Genomic DNA, 22,212 nt, shown 5'->3' on the forward strand with positions numbered 1-22,212 from the left:
TTAGATCACTGAATATAGACTAACATGTACATATCAGGATTAGAACACTGAATATAGACCAACCTGTATCTTATCATGATTAGATCACTGAATATAGACTAACATGTACATATCAGGATTAGATCACTGAATATAGACCTACCTGTATCTTATCAGGATTAGATCACTGAATATAGACTAACCTGTATTTTATCAGGATTAGATCACTGAATATAGACCTACCTGTATCTTATCAGGATTAGATCACTGAATATAGACCAACCTGTATTTTATCAGGATTAGGTCACTGAATATAGACTAACCTGTATCTTATCAGGGTTAGATCACTGAATATAGACCTACCTGTATCTGATCAGGATTAGATTACTGAATATAGACCAACCTGTATCTTATCAGGATTAGATCACTGAATATAGACTAACCTGTATTTTATCAGGATTAGATCACTGAATATAGACTAAACTGTATTTTATCAGGATTAGATCACTGAATATAGACTAACCTGTACATATCAGGATTAGGTCACTGACTATACACTGAGTATACCAAATATTAGGAACACCTTCCTTTTACCTGGATTCAGTCTATGTCATGGAAAGACCATGTGTTCTTAATGTTTTGTACACTCGGTGTAGAGTAGAATAACCTGCATGTAGATACCTCTGGTCCTAAAGGTCTTTATGTATGCGTTAGACATCACATTTCCTGACATTGCAAGATTACAATTAGGGATGTATTGGTTAAAAAAATAAACGTCGGTATACGCTATTCACAAAATAAAAAGCCACGTACAGTAAACACCGATTGCGCGTCTCTTTTATTTTGTGAATAGCGCTACCCTCAACTCGATCCCTGATCATCTTACAACACTATCTCAGAAGATTGTTAGTGTCCAACAAAGAGCTATAATGAATAATAATATCTATATAAACTTCTATTGAAGTGTACTTTACACAAATCCAATATGTCAAGGCGTTAGACACTTCTGCAATTCAGCGTTATTGCGGTAGAAATCAAACTATTAAAAGATGAAAGCCGTAGCCTATACCATGGTAGGTAGGTTAACAGTCTGAAACCCCAAACGTGTCAAACTTGGAAATAGCATCATTTATTGCTGCTGTGTGTTATGTCAGGTGAGTGTATTTTACTTTAGATCGCTCTCTCTCTTTCTCTCTCTCTGTGCGTGTGTGCTTGAAAAAGATCCATGGTGTTTGAAAAACAGCAGGAGTTGCCCACAAGATAGAGAAGGTTATCCAAGGAAGCTTCCATCCCTATTATCTACAGTCTCTTCCTCAATGACATTGATTCCCTCAATTGATCGCTCTAAATAGACAATAGCTCCCCCAGAGAACTCACAATGGGGAATCACAGATAAAGTATATTGGCCTCACACATAGGAGCTGGAATTGTTCCCCTGAGAATAGAAAAGGACAGGTTCAATCAAGGAGGTTTTACTGACTGGGCTGACTGATGCATCCATCATTATGTTTTGCTCAGGAGGTTCTTTCTAAGAATCAATGAGATCAATGGCTGCTATTGTTTGTAATATATTTGGATGTGTGATACGATAAATTGGGAAATTATTATATTACCTCTGTCATATGTTACATTGAATTATTCCACATACAACATAAAAGCTACTGTAAGCTTTGGGCAAGGTTCAACATCTTTGTTCAGCAGTATCAGTGAGCACATGCACACACACACACACGTGCACACACACACACACACACACACACACACACACACACACACACACACACACACACACACACACACACACACACACACACACACACACACACACACACACACACCACAGAGCCATGGCTCTGAACACCACTCACCTGCAGATAGTGACAGGCCCGTAGTGAGGGCTTGAGGTCTGTGTGCATCATGGGTTTCTCTAGGTTAAGGGAGGACTTCCTGTAAGCTTCCTTGGCCTGGCTGACAGTCAGCGTAGACCAGGAACTTCTCTTCATAAACTTCCCCTCCGGAGCCGTGGCCATGCTCTCGCATGCCGAGCACTTGACGTCGTTGTTGCTCTTCGAGGTCTTGAGGGACATGTCCCCAAAGTGACTGTGGTGCATGGAGTCCGGGTAGCAGTGGGCAGCATGGGCGTAGTCACCGTGGTGACGGCTCATGACGCTGGGTGTGCGGTAGGTGCTGTCGCTGTCCAGGTTGTCGTCAGCGCTCCAGAAGCCGCCCGCGCCCCCCGAGCGGTGCGCCTTGCGCTCTTTGCTCTTGCTCCGCTTGCTGCCGTGCTTGGAGCCTCCGTGGTGGCCGTGTTGGGAGCCGCCGTGGTGTCCCCCTCCTCCTCCTTCACCCTTGGTGCCGTTCATCTTGGACGATCCCTCCAGGGAATGGGACTTGGTGAAAAGCTTCTGGACGGAGTGGACCAGGTGGCGGATGCGTCCGGGGCTCTCGCTGCGCTGCTCCGTGGTGGTGGTGGACGCCCTCTGGTACTGCAGGGTATGGAAGCCATCGTGATGCAGCGGCAGCTGCTTCTCAAACTGGTCCAGCAGGTTGGCCGGGATGCGGTTGCTCTTGCCGCTGCCCTGGTACTGCAAGACGGAAGCGGCAGTGGCAGCAGCAGCAGCATGGGAGGTGGCGGAGGCAGTGATGGCGGCGCAGTCGTCCCGCGTGGCTGAGTCATAGTACTGGGTGCTGTAGTGCATTCTGGGGAAGGTGCTGCTGGAAACGTGATCGATGGGGCCAACACCGACTGACGAGGGCGCCATCATGACGGGGGACATCATCATGCAGTCTGAGTGGATGGAGCTGCGTGGTGAGTAGCGGTGGTGGTAGTCCATGGGGCAGCTCTCAGTGGGGCTGAGCAGGTAGGAGGTGTGGCGTGAGTCGGAGGCTCCACCATGGTGGCCCATGCCATGGATGTCTTGGGGGTAGTCGAACTGGTCCAACCCGTGGGGCGACAGGATCTGGTGCTGGGAGCGACCGCCCGATAAGCCCTTCATGTTCCTAGCTGGGGGGACGGGGTGGCGTCTGCCTTCATCGAAGTGTCGAGACGGGGACCAAGGGGAATACTGCTGGTCTGTCAGAAATACACAGAGAGAGAGAGTAATAAGAATAATGCTCAGACTTGTGTAAATGCATTCAGTCACCTTATGCAGGTGCAGTAAATGATAGCTCCAAATCTCAATTGTTTCTTCAGCTGCTTTCAAAAACGGCAGCAAGAGAGCTGGGGAAGTGTATCTTTACAATCTCATGAAATCCAATAAAGATTTTGATGATTTACTTTGAAGATATAGTACATACAGATGTAGGATCTTAATTTGACCAGTTTCTAAGCAGCAGGAAATGTGAATTATTATGTGGATTATAATTAATGTTGGGGTTGATACATTTAATGAGGTTGATACATTTTTGGTTAGGGCAAATCAAGTATGACATTTAAGTGGAAATTACAAACTTAGAAACCTTTTTAAACCTCTAATACACTACCAATTGGAATTCCTGCTGTGCAGGGAAATTCTCTGCAACAACAGAGTGATCAAATATTGAAAATATTCACTTTATTGAAGCTGTATAGGAGCCTGCTGTGCCCCTCCCTCCTGTGCCAGGTCTACTTGAAACAGATAAGAGGCTGTTCTGTGTCTGCCTCCATTGCAGTGCCAGTGTTTAATTTCAGCTGCACCTCTCGATTTTGAACTGTTTTGTTCCGGAACCTATTTGGTCAGATATGGTACCTCTCCTGGCATGAAAAATAATTTTTGCAATGTAAAAATTCTAATAAAAGCGATCAAAGTTCATTCGAGTTGCCTTTCAGTTAACTCTCCTGCCCCCACAAAAGAATGTAATGTAAAAATGTAGATTTTCAGCCCGGGCCTAATATTCTAAAAGTTGATTTGGGTTGGGCTGGCCCAGGTTTATGGTTTGAGTCAGTGAAACTAGAAAGCATTTTTAGGACTATAATTTCCCACACCTAGGCCTAGGCTATTGATAGATTCGAGACAAGGTCGTTTTTATTGATCTCAGATTCTCAGTTTTCAGAGAAAGTAGCCTGCCATTTTGATAATTTGTGCAGTATTAAAAAAGATTCTGCCAAAGTCTCCAGTCATGTAAAATGAAGTAGAATTGCATAAAATGTGTTTATAAAGGCCAACATTTTCCCGGACCATAGGCTACTAGAAATGTTCCCTATGTGTGCAACTTCTATAAGTGCCTCTACTCTACTGCTCTATGCCACCACGCAAATGCGATGATATGCATGCAATGCTTCACTATGAAGGTTATTATTATTATGTTTTATGTGTTCCGCTACATCAGAACTCCTCAGGTCACCACACTCTCGCGCTCACTTTTTGTTCCGTCTCTGCCACCAGCGCAGCACCGTAACAACCGGTTGAGCCCAGCTGTTCAGACTCTGCCAACAGCGTAGCACCGTAAAATCCGGTTTAGCCCGGCTGAGAAGCTGTCCTGTCTCTGCCACCAGTGCAGCGTCGTAAAAACCGGTTCAACCTGGCTGAGAGGATGTTCTGTCTCTGCCACCAGTGCAGCACATTGCCGTAAAGACCGGTTGAGCCCAGCTTAGAGGCTGTTTTGTCTCTGCCACCAGTGTAGCGCCGTAAAAGACCGGTTGAGCCCGGCTAAGGGGCTGTTCTATCTCTGCCACCAGCGCAGCGCAGCGCAGTGCCGTAATGACCGGTTGAGCCCGGCTGTTTTCTTTCTGTCACCAGTTCAGCGCCATAAAAACCGGTTGAGCCCGGCTGAGAGACTGTTCTGTCTCTGCCACCAGTGCAGTGCAGCGCCGTGAAGACAGGTTGAGTCCGGCTGTTCTGTCTCTGCCACCAGTGCAGCGCAGCTCCGTAATGACAGTTTGAGCCAAGCTGACAGGCTGTCTGTCTCTGCCACCAGTGCAAGGCTGTAAAGACCGGTTGTGCCCGGCTGAGAGGCTGTTCTGTCTCTGCCACCAGCGCAGCGCCGTAAAGACTGGTTTTGCCTAGCTGTTTTGTCTCTGCCACCAGTGCAGCACAGAGCTGTAAAGACCGGTTGTGCCTGGCTGACAGGCTGTTTTGTCTCTGACACCAGTGCAGCACAGAGCTGTAAAGACCGGTTGAGCCCGGCTGAGAGGTTGTTCTGACTCGGCCACCAGTGCAGCACCATAAAGACCGGTTGAGCCCGGCTGGGAGACTCAGGCTAATCATTCTCTGGGCTTTAGGGATCTGAAGAGGCCCACAGGAAAGTTCCCTCTCTTATTTATCTCCTCTCTCTCCTCTCTTCCATAAGCCTCCTCAAGAGTCCTCCATAAACAAAACCATAGCACTCTACATCTGTTCCTGTTCCACTTCCATCACCTTTGGGACTATACCTAGAAGCTTAAGACTAATGGTATCTTCCATCACCTCTGAAACTATACCTAGGAGCTTGGGACTAATGGTATCTTCCATCACCTCTGAAACTATACCTAGAAGCTTGGGACTAATGGTATCTTCCATCACCTCTGGAACTTTACAGGCAACATCCGCACCGAGCTAAAGGATAAAGCTGCCACTTTCAAGGAGCGGGACACTAATCCGGACACTTATAAGAAATCCTGCTATGCCTTCAGATGAACCATCAAACAGGCAAAGCGTCAATACAGGACTATGATTGAATCCTACTACACCGGCTCTGACGCTTGTTAGATGTGGTATGGCTTGCAAACTATTATGGACTACAAAGGGAAACCCAGTCAAGAGCCGCCTAGTGACGCGAGCCTACCAGACGAGCTAAATTCCTTTTATGCTCGCTTCAAGGCAAGCAACACTGAATCATGCATAGGAGCACCACTGTTCTGGACAACTGTGTGAGGACGCTCTCTGTAGCCGATGTGAGCATGACCTTTAAACAGGTCAACATTCACAAGACTGCAGGGCTAGACGGATTACCAGGACGTGTACTCAGGCAAGTGTCTTCACTGATATTTTCAACCTCTCCCTGACTGAGTCTGTAATACCTACATGTTTCAAGCAGATCAGCATAGTCCCTGTGCCCAATAAAGTGAAGGCAAACTGCCTAAATGACTACCCCCCCGTAGCACTCACGTCGGTAGCCAAGAAGCGCTTTGAAAGGCTGGTCATGGCTCACATCAACACCATCATCTCAGCATTTATCACCATAGTGTCCATGAAGCGTATCACTAAGCTAAGGACCCTGGGACTAAACACCTCCCTCCGCAACTGGATTCTGGAATTCCTGACGGGCCGCCCCAAGTGGTTAGGGAAGGCAGCAACACATCTGCCACGCTGATCCTCAACACGGTGGCCACTCAAGGGTGAGTGCTTAGTCGTCCCCCCCCTCCCGTACTCCCTGTTCACCCATGACTGCGTGGCCAAGCACGGCTCCAACACCATCATTAAGTTTGCTGACAACACAACAGTGGTAGGCCTGATCACCAACAACGATGAGACAGCCTATAGGGCGGAGGTCAGAGACCTGGCAGTGTGATGCCAGAACAACAACCTATCCCTCAACGTGAGCAAGACAAAAGGAGCTGGTCGTGGACTACAGGAAAATTAGGGCTGAACACACCCCAATTCACATCAACAGAGCTGTAGTGGAGAGGGTCGAGAGTTTCAAGTTCCTTGGTGTCCACATCACCAACAAACTATCATGGTCCAAACTCACCAAGACAGTCGTGAAGAGGGCACGACAACACCTTTTCCCCCTCAGGAGAGTGAAAAGATTTGGCATGGGTCCCCAGATCCTCAAAAATTTCTACAGCTGCACTATCGAGAGCATCCTGACCGCCTGGTATGGCAACTGCTCGGCATTCGACCGAAAGGTGCTACAGACGGTAGCTCGTACGGCCCAGTACATCACTGGGGCCAAGCTTCCTGCCATCCAGGACCTATATACTAGGTGGTGTCAGAGGAAGGTCCAAAAAATTGTCAAAGACTCCAGTCACCCAAGTCATAGACTGTTCTCTCTGCTACCGCACGGCAAGCAAAGCACAAAGTCTAGGTCCAAAAGGCTCCTTAACAGCTTCTATCCTCATTCCATAAGACTGCTGAACAATTAATAAAATGGCCACCTGAACTATTTACATTGACATCCGCCTTTGTTATTACACTGCTGCTACTCGCTGTTAATTATTGTTATTTTATTTTGTTACCTTTAATTTTATGTTTGGAACAAATTTAAAATTTGACATTGGAGAAACATCTGACGATAGACTGTGAGAGCTGGTAGTCAGGAAACCCCATCTTGAATAAATCCACAATCATCATACATAATTTGTAGGTACTCTGATCCACACCGTATCAAAAGAGCCTGAAATAAAATGCACAGTTGTCATGGCAACCACTGCTGAAAACGAAGAAAAAAAAACATTATAGGATTTTCAAGGCTCTTCAGGAGGACCCAGTCTTAAAAAAAAAGTGTGTAATGTGAAACATGTACTTATACACAATTGGCAGGGTTGGTGTTGTCTTTCACATGCTGTTGTTGTTGTGGAGTAAGGCATGTTGCTGGTCTCTCACATGGAAGGGAAGACCTCTTCAACCTTCACAAACACGCACACACACGCGCGAACACGAGCACACACACACACACACACACACACACACACACACACACACACACACACACACACACACACACACACACACACACACACACACACACACACACACACACACACACACACACACACACACCATATCAGCCATGACCTGTTGAACTCAACAGGTCCTCTGACAGACCATCGAGGAATCATGTCTGACCCTAGGCTTCCTGGTTTGATCCCACCTGGTCCAGTATCTGACACTAAGCTTCTTGGTTTGATCCCACCTGGTCCAGTCTCTGATGCTAACCTTTCTGGTATGATCCCACCTGATCCAGTCTCTGACCCTGCCCTACCTGAGACCTGCATTCCTGTGACTTCTCCACATGTGACTAACCAACTGAGGTTGGTTAGTCACACACCCAACAAGCGACCTGCTGGACCCTGGTTCTGTCTCTCCCCTTTCTGTCCTGTCCTGCCTAGGTCCCCTGCCAATGCAAAACAAAAAAAAACCCACAATGAAGAGAACGACTAGCTCAGAGGAAGGAAATAGGCTAGTGAAACTCAACAGACTGGCTCAGTAGAGTAGAGGAAGGGAAAAGCCTAGTGAAACTCAACAGACTGGCTCAGTAGAGTAGAGGAAGGGAATAGCCTAGTGAAACTCAACAGACTGGCTCAGTAGAGGAAGGGAATAGTCTAGTGAAACTCAACAGACTGGCTCAGTAGAGGAAGGGAATAGTCTAGTGAAACTCAACAGACTGGCTCAGTAGAGTAGAGGAATGGAATAGCCTAGTGAAACTCAACAGACTGGCTCAGTAGAGGAAAGGAATAACCTTGTGAAACTCAACATACTGGCTCAGTAGAGGAAGGGAATAGTCTAATGAAACTCAACAGACTGGCTCAGTAGAGGAAGGGAATAGTCTAGTGAAACTCAACAGACTTGCTCAGTAGAGGAAGGGAATAGTCTAGTGAAACTCAACAGACTTGCTCAGTAGAGTAGAGGAAGGGAATAGTCTAGTGAAACTCAACAGACTGGCTCAGTAGAGGAAGGGAATAGTCTAGTGAAACTCAACAGACTTGCTCAGTAGAGTAGAGGAAGGGAATAGTCTAGTGAAACTCAACAGACTGGCTCAATAGAGGAAGGGAAAAGTCTAGTGAAACTCAAAAGACTGGCTCAGTAGTGGAAGGGAATAGTCTAGTGAAACTCAACAGACTGGCTCAGTAGAGGAAGGGAATAACCTAGTGAAACTCAACAGACTGGCTCAGTAGAGTAGAGGAAGGGAAAAGTCTCGTTAAACTCAACAGACTGGCTCAGTAGAGTAGAGGAAGGGAATAACGTAGTGAAACTCAACAGACTTGCTCAGTAGAGTAGAGGAAGGGAATAGTCTAGTGAAACTCAACAGACAGGCTCAGTAGAGTAGAGGAAGGGAATAGCCTAGTTAAACTCAACAGACTTGCTCAGTAGAGTAGAGGAAGGGAATAGACTAGTGAAACTCAACAGACTTCCTCAGTAGAATAGAGGAACGGAATAGTCAAGTGAAACTCAACAGACTGGCTCAATAGAGTAGAGGAAGGGAATAGCCTAGTGAAACTCAACAGACTGGGTGAGTAGAGGAAGGGAATAGTCTAGTGAATCTCAACAGACTGGCTCAGTAGAGGAAGGGAAAAACGTAGTGAATCTAAACAGAATGGCTCAGTAGAGTAGAGGAAGGGAATAGCCTAGTGAAACTCAACAGACTGGCTCAGTAGAGCAAGGGAATAGTCTAGTGAAACTCAACAGACTGGCTGAGTAGAGGAAGGGAATAGTCTAGTGAAACTCAACAGACTGGCTCAGTAGAGGAAGGGAAAAGTCTAGAGAAACTCAAGACTGGCTCAGTAGAGGAAGGGAATAGCCTAGTGAAACTCAACAGACTGGCTCAGTAGAGTAGAGGAAGGGAAAAGTCTAGTGAAACTAAACAGACTGGCTCAGTAGAGGAAGGGAATAGCCTCGTGAAACTCAACAGACTGGCTCAGTAGAGTAGAGGAAGGGAATAGTCTCGTGAAACTCAACAGACTGGCTCAGTAGAGTAGAGGAAGGGAATAGTCTAGTGAAACTCAACAGACTGGCTCAGTAGAGTAGAGGAAGGGAATAGTCTCGTGAAACTCAACAGACTGGCTCAGTAGAGGAAGGGAATAGTCTAGTGAAACTCAACAGACTGTCTCAGTAGAGGAAGGGAATAGCCTAGTGAAACTCAACAGACTGGCTTTGTAGAGGAAGGGAATAGTCTAGTGAAACTCAACAGACTGGCTCAGTAGAGTAGAGGAATGGAATAGCCTAGTGAAACTCAACAGACTGGCTCAGTAGAGTAGAGGAATGGAATAGCCTAGTGAAACTCAACAGACTGGCTCAGTAGAGGAAGGGAATAACCTTGTGAAACTCAACAGACTGGCTCAGTAGAGGAAGGGAATAGTCTAGTGAAACTCAACAGACTTAATTTGTAGAGGAAGGGAATAGTCTAGTGAAACTCAACAGACTGGCTCAGTAGAGTAGAGGAATGGAATAGCCTAGTGAAACTCAACAGACTGGCTCAGTAGAGGAAAGGAATAACCTTGTGAAACTCAACAGACTGGCTCAGTAGAGGAAGGGAATAGCCTCGTGAAACTCAACAGACTGGCTCAGTAGAGTAGAGGAAGGGAATAGTCTCGTGAAACTCAACAGACTGGCTCAGTAGAGTAGAGGAAGGGAATAGTTTAGTGAAACTCAACAGACTGGCTCAGTAGAGTAGAGGAAGGGAATAGTCTAGTGAAACTCAACAGACTGGCTAAGTAGAGTAGAGGAAGGGAATAGTCTCGTGAAACTCAACAGACTGGCTCAGTAGAGGAAGGGAATAGTCTAGTGAAACTCAACAGACTGTCTCAGTAGAGGAAGGGAATAGCCTAGTGAAACTCAACAGACTGGCTTTGTAGAGGAAGGGAATAGTCTAGTGAAACTCAACAGACTGGCTCAGTAGAGTAGAGGAATGGAATAGCCTAGTGAAACTCAACAGACTGGCTCAGTAGAGTAGAGGAATGGAATAGCCTAGTGAAACTCAACAGACTGGCTCAGTAGAGGAAGGGAATAACCTTGTGAAACTCAACAGACTGGCTCAGTAGAGGAAGGGAATAGTCTAGTGAAACTCAACAGACTTAATTTGTAGAGGAAGGGAATAGTCTAGTGAAACTCAACAGACTGGCTCAGTAGAGTAGAGGAATGGAATAGCCTAGTGAAACTCAACAGACTGGCTCAGTAGAGGAAAGGAATAACCTTGTGAAACTCAACAGACTGGCTCAGTAGAGGAAGGGAATAGTCTAATGAAACTCAACAGACTGGCTCAGTAGAGGAAGGGAATAGTCTAGTGAAACTCAACAGACTTGCTCAGTAGAGGAAGGGAATAGTCTAGTGAAACTCAACAGACTGGCTCAGTAGAGGAAGGGAATAGTCTAGTGAAACTCAACAGACTGGCTCAGTAGAGTAGAGGAAGGGAAAAGTCTAGTGAAACTAAACAGACTGGCTCAGTAGAGGAAGGGAATAGCCTCGTGAAACTCAACAGACTGGCTCAGTAGAGGAAGGGAATAGTCTAGTGAAACATAACAGACTGGCTGAGTAGAGGAAGGGAAGAGTCTAGTGAAACTCAACAGACTGGTTCGGTAGAGTAGAGGAAGGGAATAGTCTCGTGAAACTCAACAGACTGGCTCAGTAGAGCAGAGGAAGGGAATAGTCTAGTGAAACTCAACAGACTGGTTCAGTAGAGTAGAGGAAGGGAATAGTCTCGTGAAACTCAACAGACTGGCTCAGTAGAGTAGAGGAAGGGAATAGTCTAGTGAAACTCAACAGACTGGCTCAGTAGAGTAGAGGAAGAGAATAGTCTAGTGAAACTCAACAGACTGGCTCAGTAGAGTAGAGGAAGGGAATAGTCTAGTGAAACTCAACAGACTGGCTCAGTAGAGTAGAGGAAGGGAATAGTCTAGTGAAACTCAACAGACTTGCTCAGTAGAGTAGAGGAAGGGAATAGCCTAGTGAAACTCAACAGACTGGCTCAGTAGAGGAAGGGAATAGTCTAGTGAAACTCAACAGACTTGCTCAGTAGAGTAGAGGACGGGAATAGTCTAGTGAAACTCAACAAACTGGCTCAGTAGAGGAAGGGAATAGTCTAGTGAAACTCAACAGAATGGCTCAATAGAGGAAGGGAAAAGTCTAGTGAAACTCAAAAGACTGGCTCAGTAGAGGAAGGGAATAGTCTAGTGAAACTCAACAGACTGGCTCAGTAGAGGAAGGGAATAGCCTAGTGAAACTCAACAGACTGGCTCAGTAGAGTAGAGGAAGGGAAAAGTCTAGTGAAACTAAATAGACTGGCTCAGTAGAGGAAGGGAATAGCCTCGTGAAACTCAACAGACTGGCTCAGTAGAGTAGAGGAAGGGAATAGTCTCGTGAAACTCAACAGACTGGCTCAGTAGAGTAGAGGAAGGGAATAGTCTAGTGAAACTCAACAGACTGGCTCAGTAGAGTAGAGGAAGGGAATAGTCTAATGAAAATCAACAGACTGGCTAAGTAGAGTAGAGGAAGGGAATAGTCTAGTGAAACTCAACAGACTGTCTCAGTAGAGGAAGGGAATAGCCTAGTGAAACTCAACAGCTGCTGAGAGGGAATAGTCTAGTGAAACTCAACAGACTGGCTCAGTAGAGGAAGGGAATAACCTAGTGAAACTCAACAGACTTGCTCAGTAGAGTAGAGGAAGGGAATAGTCTAGTGAAACTCAACAGACTGGCTCAGTAGAGTAGAGGAAGGGAATAGTCTAGTGAATCTCAACAGACTGGCTCAGTAGAGGAAGGGAATAATGTAGTGAATCTCAACAGAATGGCTCAGTAGAGTAGAGGAAGGGAATAGCCTAGTGAAACTCAACAGACTGGCTCAGTAGAGCAAGGGAATAGTCTAGTGAAACTCAACAGACTGGCTGAGTAGAGGAAGGGAATAGTCTAGTGAAACTCAACAGACTGGCTCAGTAGAGGAAGGGAATAGCCTAGTGAAACTCAACAGACTGGCTCAGTAGAGTAGAGGAAGCGAAAAGTCTAGTGAAACTAAACAGACTGGCTCAGTAGAGGAAGGGAATAGCCTCGTGAAACTCAACAGACTGGCTCAGTAGAGGAAGGGAATAGTCTAGTGAAACATAACAGACTGGCTGAGTAGAGGAAGGGAAGAGTCTAGTGAAACTCAACAGACTGGTTCGGTAGAGTAGAGGAAGGGAATAGTCTCATGAAACTCAACAGACTGGCTCAGTAGAGTAGAGGAAGGGAATAGTCTAGTGAAACTCAACAGACTGGTTCAGTAGAGTAGAGGAAGGGAATAGTCTCGTGAAACTCAACAGACTGTCTCAGTAGAGTAGAGGAAGGGAATAGTCTAGTGAAACTCAACAGACTGGCTCAGTAGAGTAGAGGAAGAGAATAGTCTAGTGAAACTCAACAGACTTGCTCAGTAGAGTAGAGGAAGGGAATAGTCTAGTGAAACTCAACAGACTGGCTCAGTAGAGTAGAGGAAGGGAATAGTCTAGTGAAACTCAACAGACTTGCTCAGTAGAGTAGAGGAAGGGAATAGCCTAGTGAAACTCAACAGACTGGCTCAGTAGAGGAAGGGAATAGTCTAGTGAAACTCAACAGACTTGCTCAGTAGAGTAGAGGATGGGAATAGTCTAGTGAAACTCAACAGACTGGCTCAGTAGAGGAAGGGAATAGTCTAGTGAAACTCAACAGACTGGCTCAATAGAGGAAGGGAAAAGTCTAGTGAAACTCAAAAGACTGGCTCAGTAGAGGAAGGGAATAGTCTAGTGAAACTCAACAGACTGGCTCAGTAGAGGAAGGGAATAACCTAGTGAAACTCAACAGACTTGCTCAGTAGAGTAGAGAAAGGGAATAGTCTAGTGAAACTCAACAGACTGGCTCAGTAGAGTAGAGGAAGGGAAAGGCCTCGTTAAACTCAACAGACTTGCTCAGTAGAGTAGAGGAAAGGAATAACGTAGTGAAACTCAACAGACTTGCTCAGTAGAGTAGAGGAAGGGAATAGTCTAGTGAAACTCAACAGACTGGCTCAGTAGAGTAGAGGAAGGGAATAGCGTAGTTAAACTCAACAGACTTGCTCAGTAGAGTAGAGGAAGGGAATAGACAAGTGAAACTCAACAGACTTCCTCAGTAGAATAGAGGAAGGGAATAGTCTAGTGAAACTCAACAGACTGGCTCAGTAGAGTAGAGGAAGGGAATAGCCTAGTTAAACTCAACAGACTTGCTCAGTAGAGTAGAGGAAGGGAATAGACTAGTGAAACTCAACAGACTTCCTCAGTAGAATAGAGGAACGGAATAGTCAAGTGAAACTCAACAGACTGGCTCAATAGAGTAGAGGAAGGGAATAGCCTATTGAAACTCAACAGACTGGGTGAGTAGAGGAAGGGAATAGTCTAGTGAATCTCAACAGACTGGCTCAGTAGAGGAAGGGAAAAACGTAGTGAATCTAAACAGAATGGCTCAGTAGAGTAGAGGAAGGGAATAGCCTAGTGAAACTCAACAGACTGGCTCAGTAGAGCAAGGGAATAGTCTAGTGAAACTCAACAGACTGGCTGAGTAGAGGAAGGGAATAGTCTAGTGAAACTCAACAGACTGGCTCAGTAGAGGAAGGGAAAAGTCTAGAGAAACTCAAGTCTGGCTCAGTAGAGGAAGGGAATAGCCTAGTGAAACTCAACAGACTGGCTCAGTAGAGTAGAGGAAGGGAAAAGTCTAGTGAAACTAAACAGACTGGCTCAGTAGAGGAAGGGAATAGCCTCGTGAAACTCAACAGACTGGCTCAGTAGAGTAGAGGAAGGGAATAGTCTCGTGAAACTCAACAGACTGGCTCAGTAGAGTAGAGGAAGGGAATAGTCTAGTGAAACTCAACAGACTGGCTCAGTAGAGTAGAGGAAGGGAATAGTCTCGTGAAACTCAACAGACTGGCTCAGTAGAGGAAGGGAATAGTCTAGTGAAACTCAACAGACTGTCTCAGTAGAGGAAGGGAATAGCCTAGTGAAACTCAACAGACTGGCTTTGTAGAGGAAGGGAATAGTCTAGTGAAACTCAACAGACTGGCTCAGTAGAGTAGAGGAATGGAATAGCCTAGTGAAACTCAACAGACTGGCTCAGTAGAGTAGAGGAATGGAATAGCCTAGTGAAACTCAACAGACTGGCTCAGTAGAGGAAGGGAATAACCTTGTGAAACTCAACAGACTGGCTCAGTAGAGGAAGGGAATAGTCTAGTGAAACTCAACAGACTTAATTTGTAGAGGAAGGGAATAGTCTAGTGAAACTCAACAGACTGGCTCAGTAGAGTAGAGGAATGGAATAGCCTAGTGAAACTCAACAGACTGGCTCAGTAGAGGAAAGGAATAACCTTGTGAAACTCAACAGACTGGCTCAGTAGAGGAAGGGAATAGCCTCGTGAAACTCAACAGACTGGCTCAGTAGAGTAGAGGAAGGGAATAGTCTCGTGAAACTCAACAGACTGGCTCAGTAGAGTAGAGGAAGGGAATAGTTTAGTGAAACTCAACAGACTGGCTCAGTAGAGTAGAGGAAGGCAATAGTCTAGTGAAACTCAACAGACTGGCTAAGTAGAGTAGAGGAAGGGAATAGTCTCGTGAAACTCAACAGACTGGCTCAGTAGAGGAAGGGAATAGTCTAGTGAAACTCAACAGACTGGCTCAGTAGAGGAAGGGAATAGCCTAGTGAAACTCAACAGACTGGCTTTGTAGAGGAAGGGAATAGTCTAGTGAAACTCAACAGACTGGCTCAGTAGAGTAGAGGAATGGAATAGCCTAGTGAAACTCAACAGACTGGCTCAGTAGAGTAGAGGAATGGAATAGCCTAGTGAAACTCAACAGACTGGCTCAGTAGAGGAAGGGAATAACCTTGTGAAACTCAACAGACTGGCTCAGTAGAGGAAGGGAATAGTCTAGTGAAACTCAACAGACTTAATTTGTAGAGGAAGGGAATAGTCTAGTGAAACTCAACAGACTGGCTCAGTAGAGTAGAGGAATGGAATAGCCTAGTGAAACTCAACAGACTGGCTCAGTAGAGGAAAGGAATAACCTTGTGAAACTCAACAGACTGGCTCAGTAGAGGAAGGGAATAGTCTAATGAAACTCAACAGACTGGCTCAGTAGAGGAAGGGAATAGTCTAGTGAAACTCAACAGACTTGCTCAGTAGAGGAAGGGAATAGTCTAGTGAAAAACAAAAGACTGGCTCAGTAGAGGAAGGGAATAGTCTAGTGAAACTCATGAGACTGGCTCAACAGAGGAAGGGAAAAGTCTAGTGAAACTCAACAGACTGGCTCAGTAGAGGAAGGGAATAACCTAGTGAAACTCAACAGACTTGCTCAGTAGAGTAGAGGAAGGGAATAGTCTAGTGAAACTCAACAGACTGGCTCAGTAGAGTAGAGGAAGGGAATAGTCTAGTGAATCTCAACAGACTGGCTCAGTAGAGGAAGGGAATAACGTAGTGAATCTCAACAGAATGGCTCAGTAGAGTAGAGGAAGGGAATAGCCTAGTGAAACTCAACAGACTGGCTCAGTAGAGCAAGGGAATAGTCTAGTGAAACTCAACAGACTGGCTGAGTAGAGGAAGGGAATAGTCTAGTGAAACTCAACAGACTGGCTAAGTAGAGTAGAGGAAGGGAATAGTCTCGTGAAACTCAACAGACTGGCTCAGTAGAGGAAGGGAATAGTCTAGTGAAACTCAACAGACTGTCTCAGTAGAGGAAGGGAATAGCCTAGTGAAACTCAACAGACTGGCTTTGTAGAGGAAGGGAATAGTCTAGTGAAACTCAACAGACTGGCTCAGTAGAGTAGAGGAATGGAATAGCCTAGTGAAACTCAACAGACTGGCTCAGTAGAGTAGAGGAATGGAATAGCCTAGTGAAACTCAACAGACTGGCTCAGTAGAGGAAGGGAATAACCTTGTGAAACTCAACAGACTGGCTCAGTAGAGGAAGGGAATAGTCTAGTGAAACTCAACAGACTTAATTTGTAGAGGAAGGGAATAGTCTAGTGAAACTCAACAGACTGGCTCAGTAGAGTAGAGGAATGGAATAGCCTAGTGAAACTCAACAGACTGGCTCAGTAGAGGAAAGGAATAACCTTGTGAAACTCAACAGACTGGCTCAGTAGAGGAAGGGAATAGTCTAATGAAACTCAACAGACTGGCTCAGTAGAGGAAGGGAATAGTCTAGTGAAACTCAACAGACTTGCTCAGTAGAGGAAGGGAATAGTCTAGTGAAACTCAACAGACTGGCTCAGTAGAGGAAGGGAATAGCCTAGTGAAACTCAACAGACTGGCTCAGTAGAGTAGAGGAAGGGAAAAGTCTAGTGAAACTAAACAGACTGGCTCAGTAGAGGAAGGGAATAGCCTCGTGAAACTCAACAGACTGGCTCAGTAGAGGAAGGGAATAGTCTAGTGAAACATAACAGACTGGCTGAGTAGTGGAAGGGAAGAGTCTAGTGAAACTCAACAGACTGGTTCGGTAGAGTAGAGGAAGGGAATAGTCTCGTGAAACTCAACAGACTGGCTCAGTAGAGTAGAGGAAGGGAATAGTCTAGTGAAACTCAACAGACTGGTTCAGTAGAGTAGAGGAAGGGAATAGTCTCGTGAAACTCAACAGACTGGCTCAGTAGAGTAGAGGAAGGGAATAGTCTAGTGAAACTCAACAGACTGGCTCAGTAGAGTAGAGGAAGAGAATAGTCTAGTGAAACTCAACAGACTTGCTCAGTAGAGTAGAGGAAGGGAATAGTCTAGTGAAACTCAACAGACTGGCTCAGTAGAGTAGAGGAAGGGAATAGTCTAGTGAAACTCAACAGACTTGCTCAGTAGAGTAGAGGAAGGGAATAGCCTAGTGAAACTCAACAGACTGGCTCAGTAGAGGAAGGGAATAGTCTAGTGAAACTCAACAGACTTGCTCAGTAGAGTAGAGGACGGGAATAGTCTAGTGAAACTCAACAGACTGGCTCAGTAGAGTAGAGGAAGGGAATAGTCTCGTGAAACTCAACAGACTGGCTCAGTAGAGTAGAGGAAGGGAATAGTCTAGTGAAACTCAACAGACTGGCTCAGTAGAGTAGAGGAAGGGAATAGTCTCGTGAAACTCAACAGACTGGCTCAGTAGAGGAAGGGAATAGTCTAGTGAAACTCAACAGACTGTCTCAGTAGAGGAAGGGAATAGCCTAGTGAAACTCAACAGACTGGCTTTGTAGAGGAAGGGAATAGTCTAGTGAAACTCAACAGACTGGCTCAGTAGAGTAGAGGAATGGAATAGCCTAGTGAAACTCAACAGACTGGCTCAGTAGAGTAGAGGAATGGAATAGCCTAGTGAAACTCAACAGACTGGCTCAGTAGAGGAAGGGAATAACCTTGTGAAACTCAACAGACTGGCTCAGTAGAGGAAGGGAATAGTCTAGTGAAACTCAACAGACTTAATTTGTAGAGGAAGGGAATAGTCTAGTGAAACTCAACAGACTGGCTCAGTAGAGTAGAGGAATGGAATAGCCTAGTGAAACTCAACAGACTGGCTCAGTAGAGGAAAGGAATAACCTTGTGAAACTCAACAGACTGGCTCAGTAGAGGAAGGGAATAGCCTCGTGAAACTCAACAGACTGGCTCAGTAGAGTAGAGGAAGGGAATAGTCTCGTGAAACTCAACAGACTGGCTCAGTAGAGTAGAGGAAGGGAATAGTTTAGTGAAACTCAACAGACTGGCTCAGTAGAGTAGAGGAAGGCAATAGTCTAGTGAAACTCAACAGACTGGCTAAGTAGAGTAGAGGAAGGGAATAGTCTCGTGAAACTCAACAGACTGGCTCAGTAGAGGAAGGGAATAGTCTAGTGAAACTCAACAGACTGGCTCAGTAGAGGAAGGGAATAGCCTAGTGAAACTCAACAGACTGGCTTTGTAGAGGAAGGGAATAGTCTAGTGAAACTCAACAGACTGGCTGAGTAGAGTAGAGGAAGGGAATAGCCTAGTGAACCTCAACAGACTGGCTCAGTAGAGGAAGGGAATACTAGAGAAACTCAACAGACTGGCTCAGTAGAGTAGAGGAAGGAATAGTCTAGTGAAACTCAACAGACTGGCTCAGTAGAGTAGAGGAAGGGAATAGTCTAGTGAAACTCAACAGACTGGCTCAGTAGAGGAATGGAATAGTCTAGTGAAACTCAACAGACTGGCTCAGTAGAGGAAGGGAATAGTCTAGTGAAACTCAACAGACTGGCTCAGTAGAGTAGAGGAAGGAATAGTCTAGTGAAACTCAACAGACTGGCTCAGTAGAGGAAGGGAATAGCCTAGTGAAACTCAACAGATTGGCTCAGTAGAGGAAGGGAATAGTCTAGTGAAACTCAACAGACTGGCTCAGTAGAGGAAGGGAATAGTCGAGTGAAACTCAACAGACTGGCTCAGTAGAGGAAGGGAATAGTCTAGTGAAACTCAAGAGACTGGCTGAGTAGAGGAAGGGAATAGCCTAGTGAAACTCAACAGACTGGCTCAGTAGAGGAAGGGAATAGTCTAGTGAAACTCAACAGACTGGCTCAGTAGAGGAAGGGAATAGCCTAGTGAAACTCAACAGACTGGCTCGAGTAGAGGAAGGGAATAGTCTAGTGAAACTCAACAGACTGTCTCAGTAGAGTAGAGGAAGGGAATAGTCTAGTGAAACTCAACAGACTGGCTCAGTAGAGTAGAGGAAGGGAATAGTCTAGTGAAACTCAACAGACTGGCTCAGTAGAGTAGAGGAAGGGAATAGTCTAGTGAAACTCAACAGACTGGCTCAGTAGAGGAAGGGAATAGCCTAGTGAAACTCAAAAGATTGGCTCAGTAGAGGAAGGGAATAGTCTAGTAAAACTCAACAGACTGGCTCAGTAGAGGAAGGGAAAAGTCTAGTGAAACTCAACAGATTGGCTCAGTAGAGGAAGGGAATAGTCTAGTGAAACTCAACAGACTGGCTGAGTAGAGGAAGGGAATAGCCTAGTGAAACTCAACAGACTGGCTCAGTAGAGGAAGGGAATAGTCTAGTGAAACTCAACAGACTGGCTCAGTAGAGGAAGGGAATAGCCTAGTGAAACTCAACAGACTGGCTCAGTAGAGGAAGGGAATAGCCTAGTGAAACTCAACAGACTGGCTCAGTAGAGGAAGGGAATAGCCTAGTGAAACTCAACAGACTGGCTCAGTAGAGGAAGGGAATAGCCTAGTGAAACTCAACAGACTGGCTCAGTAGAGTAGAGGAAGGGAATAGTCTAGTGAAACTCAACAGACTGGCTGAGGACAGGAAGGGAATAGCCTAGTGAAACTCAACAGACTGGCTCAGTAGAGGAAGGGAATGGAATAGCCTAGTGAAAATCAACAGACTGGCTCGGTGAGTAGAGGAAGGGAATAGTCTAGTGAAACTCAACAGACTGGCTCAGTAGAGTAGAGGAAGGGAATAGCCTAGTGAAACTCAACAGACTGGCTCAGTAGAGTAGAGGAAGGGAATAGTCTAGTGAAACTCAACAGACTGGCTCAGTAGAGTAGAGGAAGGGAATAGCCTAGTGAAACTCAACAGACTGGCTCAGTAGAGGAAGGGAATAGCCTAGTGAAACTCAACAGACTGGCTCAGTAGAGGAAGGGAATAGTCTAGTGAAACTCAACAGACTGGCTGAGTAGAGGAAGGGAATAGTCTAGTGAAACTCAACAGACTGGCTGAGTAGAGGAAGGGAATAGTCTAGTGAAACTCAACAGACTGGCTGAGTAGAGGAAGGGAATAGTCTAGTGAAACTCAACAGACTGGCTCGAGTAGAGGAAGGGAAAAGTCTAGTGAAACTCAACAGACTGGCTCAGTAGAGGAAGGGAATAGCATAGTGAAAATCAACAGACTGGCTCAGTAGAGTAGAGGAAGGGAATAGTCTAGTGAAACTCAACAGACTGGCTCAGTAGAGTAGAGGAAGGGAATAGTCTAGTGAAACTCAACAGACTGGCTCAGTAGAGTAGAGGAAGGGAATAGTCTAGTGAAACTCAACAGACTGGCTCAGTAGAGGAAGGGAATAGTCTAGTGAAACTCAAAAGATTGGCTCAGTAGAGGAAGGGAAAAGTCTAGTGAAACTCAACAGACTGGCTGAGTAGAGGAAGGGAATAGTCTAGTGAAACTCAACAGACTGGCTTAGTAGAGTAGAGGAAGGGAATAGTCTAGTGAAACTCAACAGACTGGCTCAGTAGAGGAAGGGAATAGCGTAGTGAAACTCAACAGACTGGCTCAGTAGAGGAAGGGAATAGTCTAGTGAAACTCAACAGACTGGCTCAGTAGAGGAAGGGAATAGCCTAGTGAAACTCAACAGACTGGCTCAGTAGAGGAAGGGAATAGCCTAGTGAAACTCAACAGACTGGCTCAGTAGAGGAAGGGAATAGCCTAGTGAAACTCAACCGACTGGCTCAGTAGAGGAAGGGAATAGCCTAGTGAAACTCAACAGACTGGCTCAGTAGAGTAGAGGAAGGGAATAGTCTAGTGAAACTCAACAGACTGGCTCAGTAGAGAAGAGGAAGGTAATAGTCTAGTGAAACTCAACAGACTGGCTCAGTAGAGGAAGGGAATAGTCAAGTGAAACTCAACAGACTGGCTCAGTAGAGGAAGGGAATAGTCTAGTGAAACTCAACAGAATGGCTCATTAGAGTAGAGGAAGGGAATAGCCTAGTGAAACTCAACAGACTGGCTCAGTAGAGTAGAGGAAGGGAATAGTCTAGTGAAACTCAACAGACTGGCTCAGTAGAGGCGAAGGAATAGCCTAGTGAAACTCAACAGACTGGCTCAGTAGAGGGAAGGAATAGTCTAGTGAAACTCAACAGACTGGCTCAGTAAGTAGAGGAAGGGAATAGTCTAGTGAAACTCAACAGACTGGCTCAGTAAGTAGAGGAAGGGAATAGTCTAGTGAAACTCAACAGACTGGCTCAGTAGAAAGGAAGGAATAGTCTAGTGAAACTCAACAGACTGGCTCAGTAGAGAGAGGAAGGGAATAGTCTAGTGAAACTCAACAGACTGGCTCAAGAGTAGAGGAAGGGAATAGTCTAGTGAAACTCAACAGACTGGCTCAGTAGAGAGGAAGGGAATAGCCTAGTGAAACTCAACAGACTGGCTCAGTAGAGTAGAGGAAGGGAAAAGTCTAGTGAAACTCAACAGACTGGCTGAGTAGAGGAAGGGAAAAGTCGAGTGAAACTCAACAGACTGGCTCAGTAGAGGAAGGGAATAGTCTAGTGAAACTCAACAGACTGGCTGAGTAGAGGAAGGGAATAGCGTAGTGAAACTCAACAGACTGGCTCAGTAGAGTAGAGGAAGGAATAGCCTAGTGAAACTCAACAGACTGGCTCAGTAGAGGAAGGGAATAGCCTAGTGAAACTCAACAGACTGGCTCAGTAGAGGAAGGGAATAGTCTAGTGAAACTCAACAGACTGGCTCAGTAGAGTAGAGGAAGGGAATAGTCTAGTGAAACTCAACAGACTGGCTCAGTAGAGTAGAGGAAGGGAATAGTCTAGTGAAACTCAACAGACTGGCTAAGTAGAGTAGAGGAAGGGAATAGTCTAGTGAAACTCAACAGACTGGCTCAGTAGAGGAAGGGAATAGCCTAGTGAAACTCAAAAGATTGGCTCAGTAGAGGAAGGGAAAAGTCTAGTGAAACTCAACAGA

General features: G+C 45.6%; 1 protein-coding gene across 1 annotated transcript in view; it reads right to left on the bottom strand.

The window, feature by feature from the left end:
• LOC106608148 (disks large-associated protein 2-like) overlaps positions 1 to 22,212 on the bottom strand; it is a 777,756-nt gene that overhangs the window by 58,038 nt on the left and 697,506 nt on the right. Inside the window, 1 exon segment of the mRNA XM_045719533.1 lies at positions 1,848 to 3,052. Coding sequence (XP_045575489.1) covers positions 1,848 to 3,052 — 1,205 coding nt within the window.

This window comes from Salmo salar, chromosome ssa06 (assembly GCF_905237065.1).
Source record: "Salmo salar chromosome ssa06, Ssal_v3.1, whole genome shotgun sequence".
Lineage (NCBI taxonomy): Eukaryota > Metazoa > Chordata > Actinopteri > Salmoniformes > Salmonidae > Salmo > Salmo salar.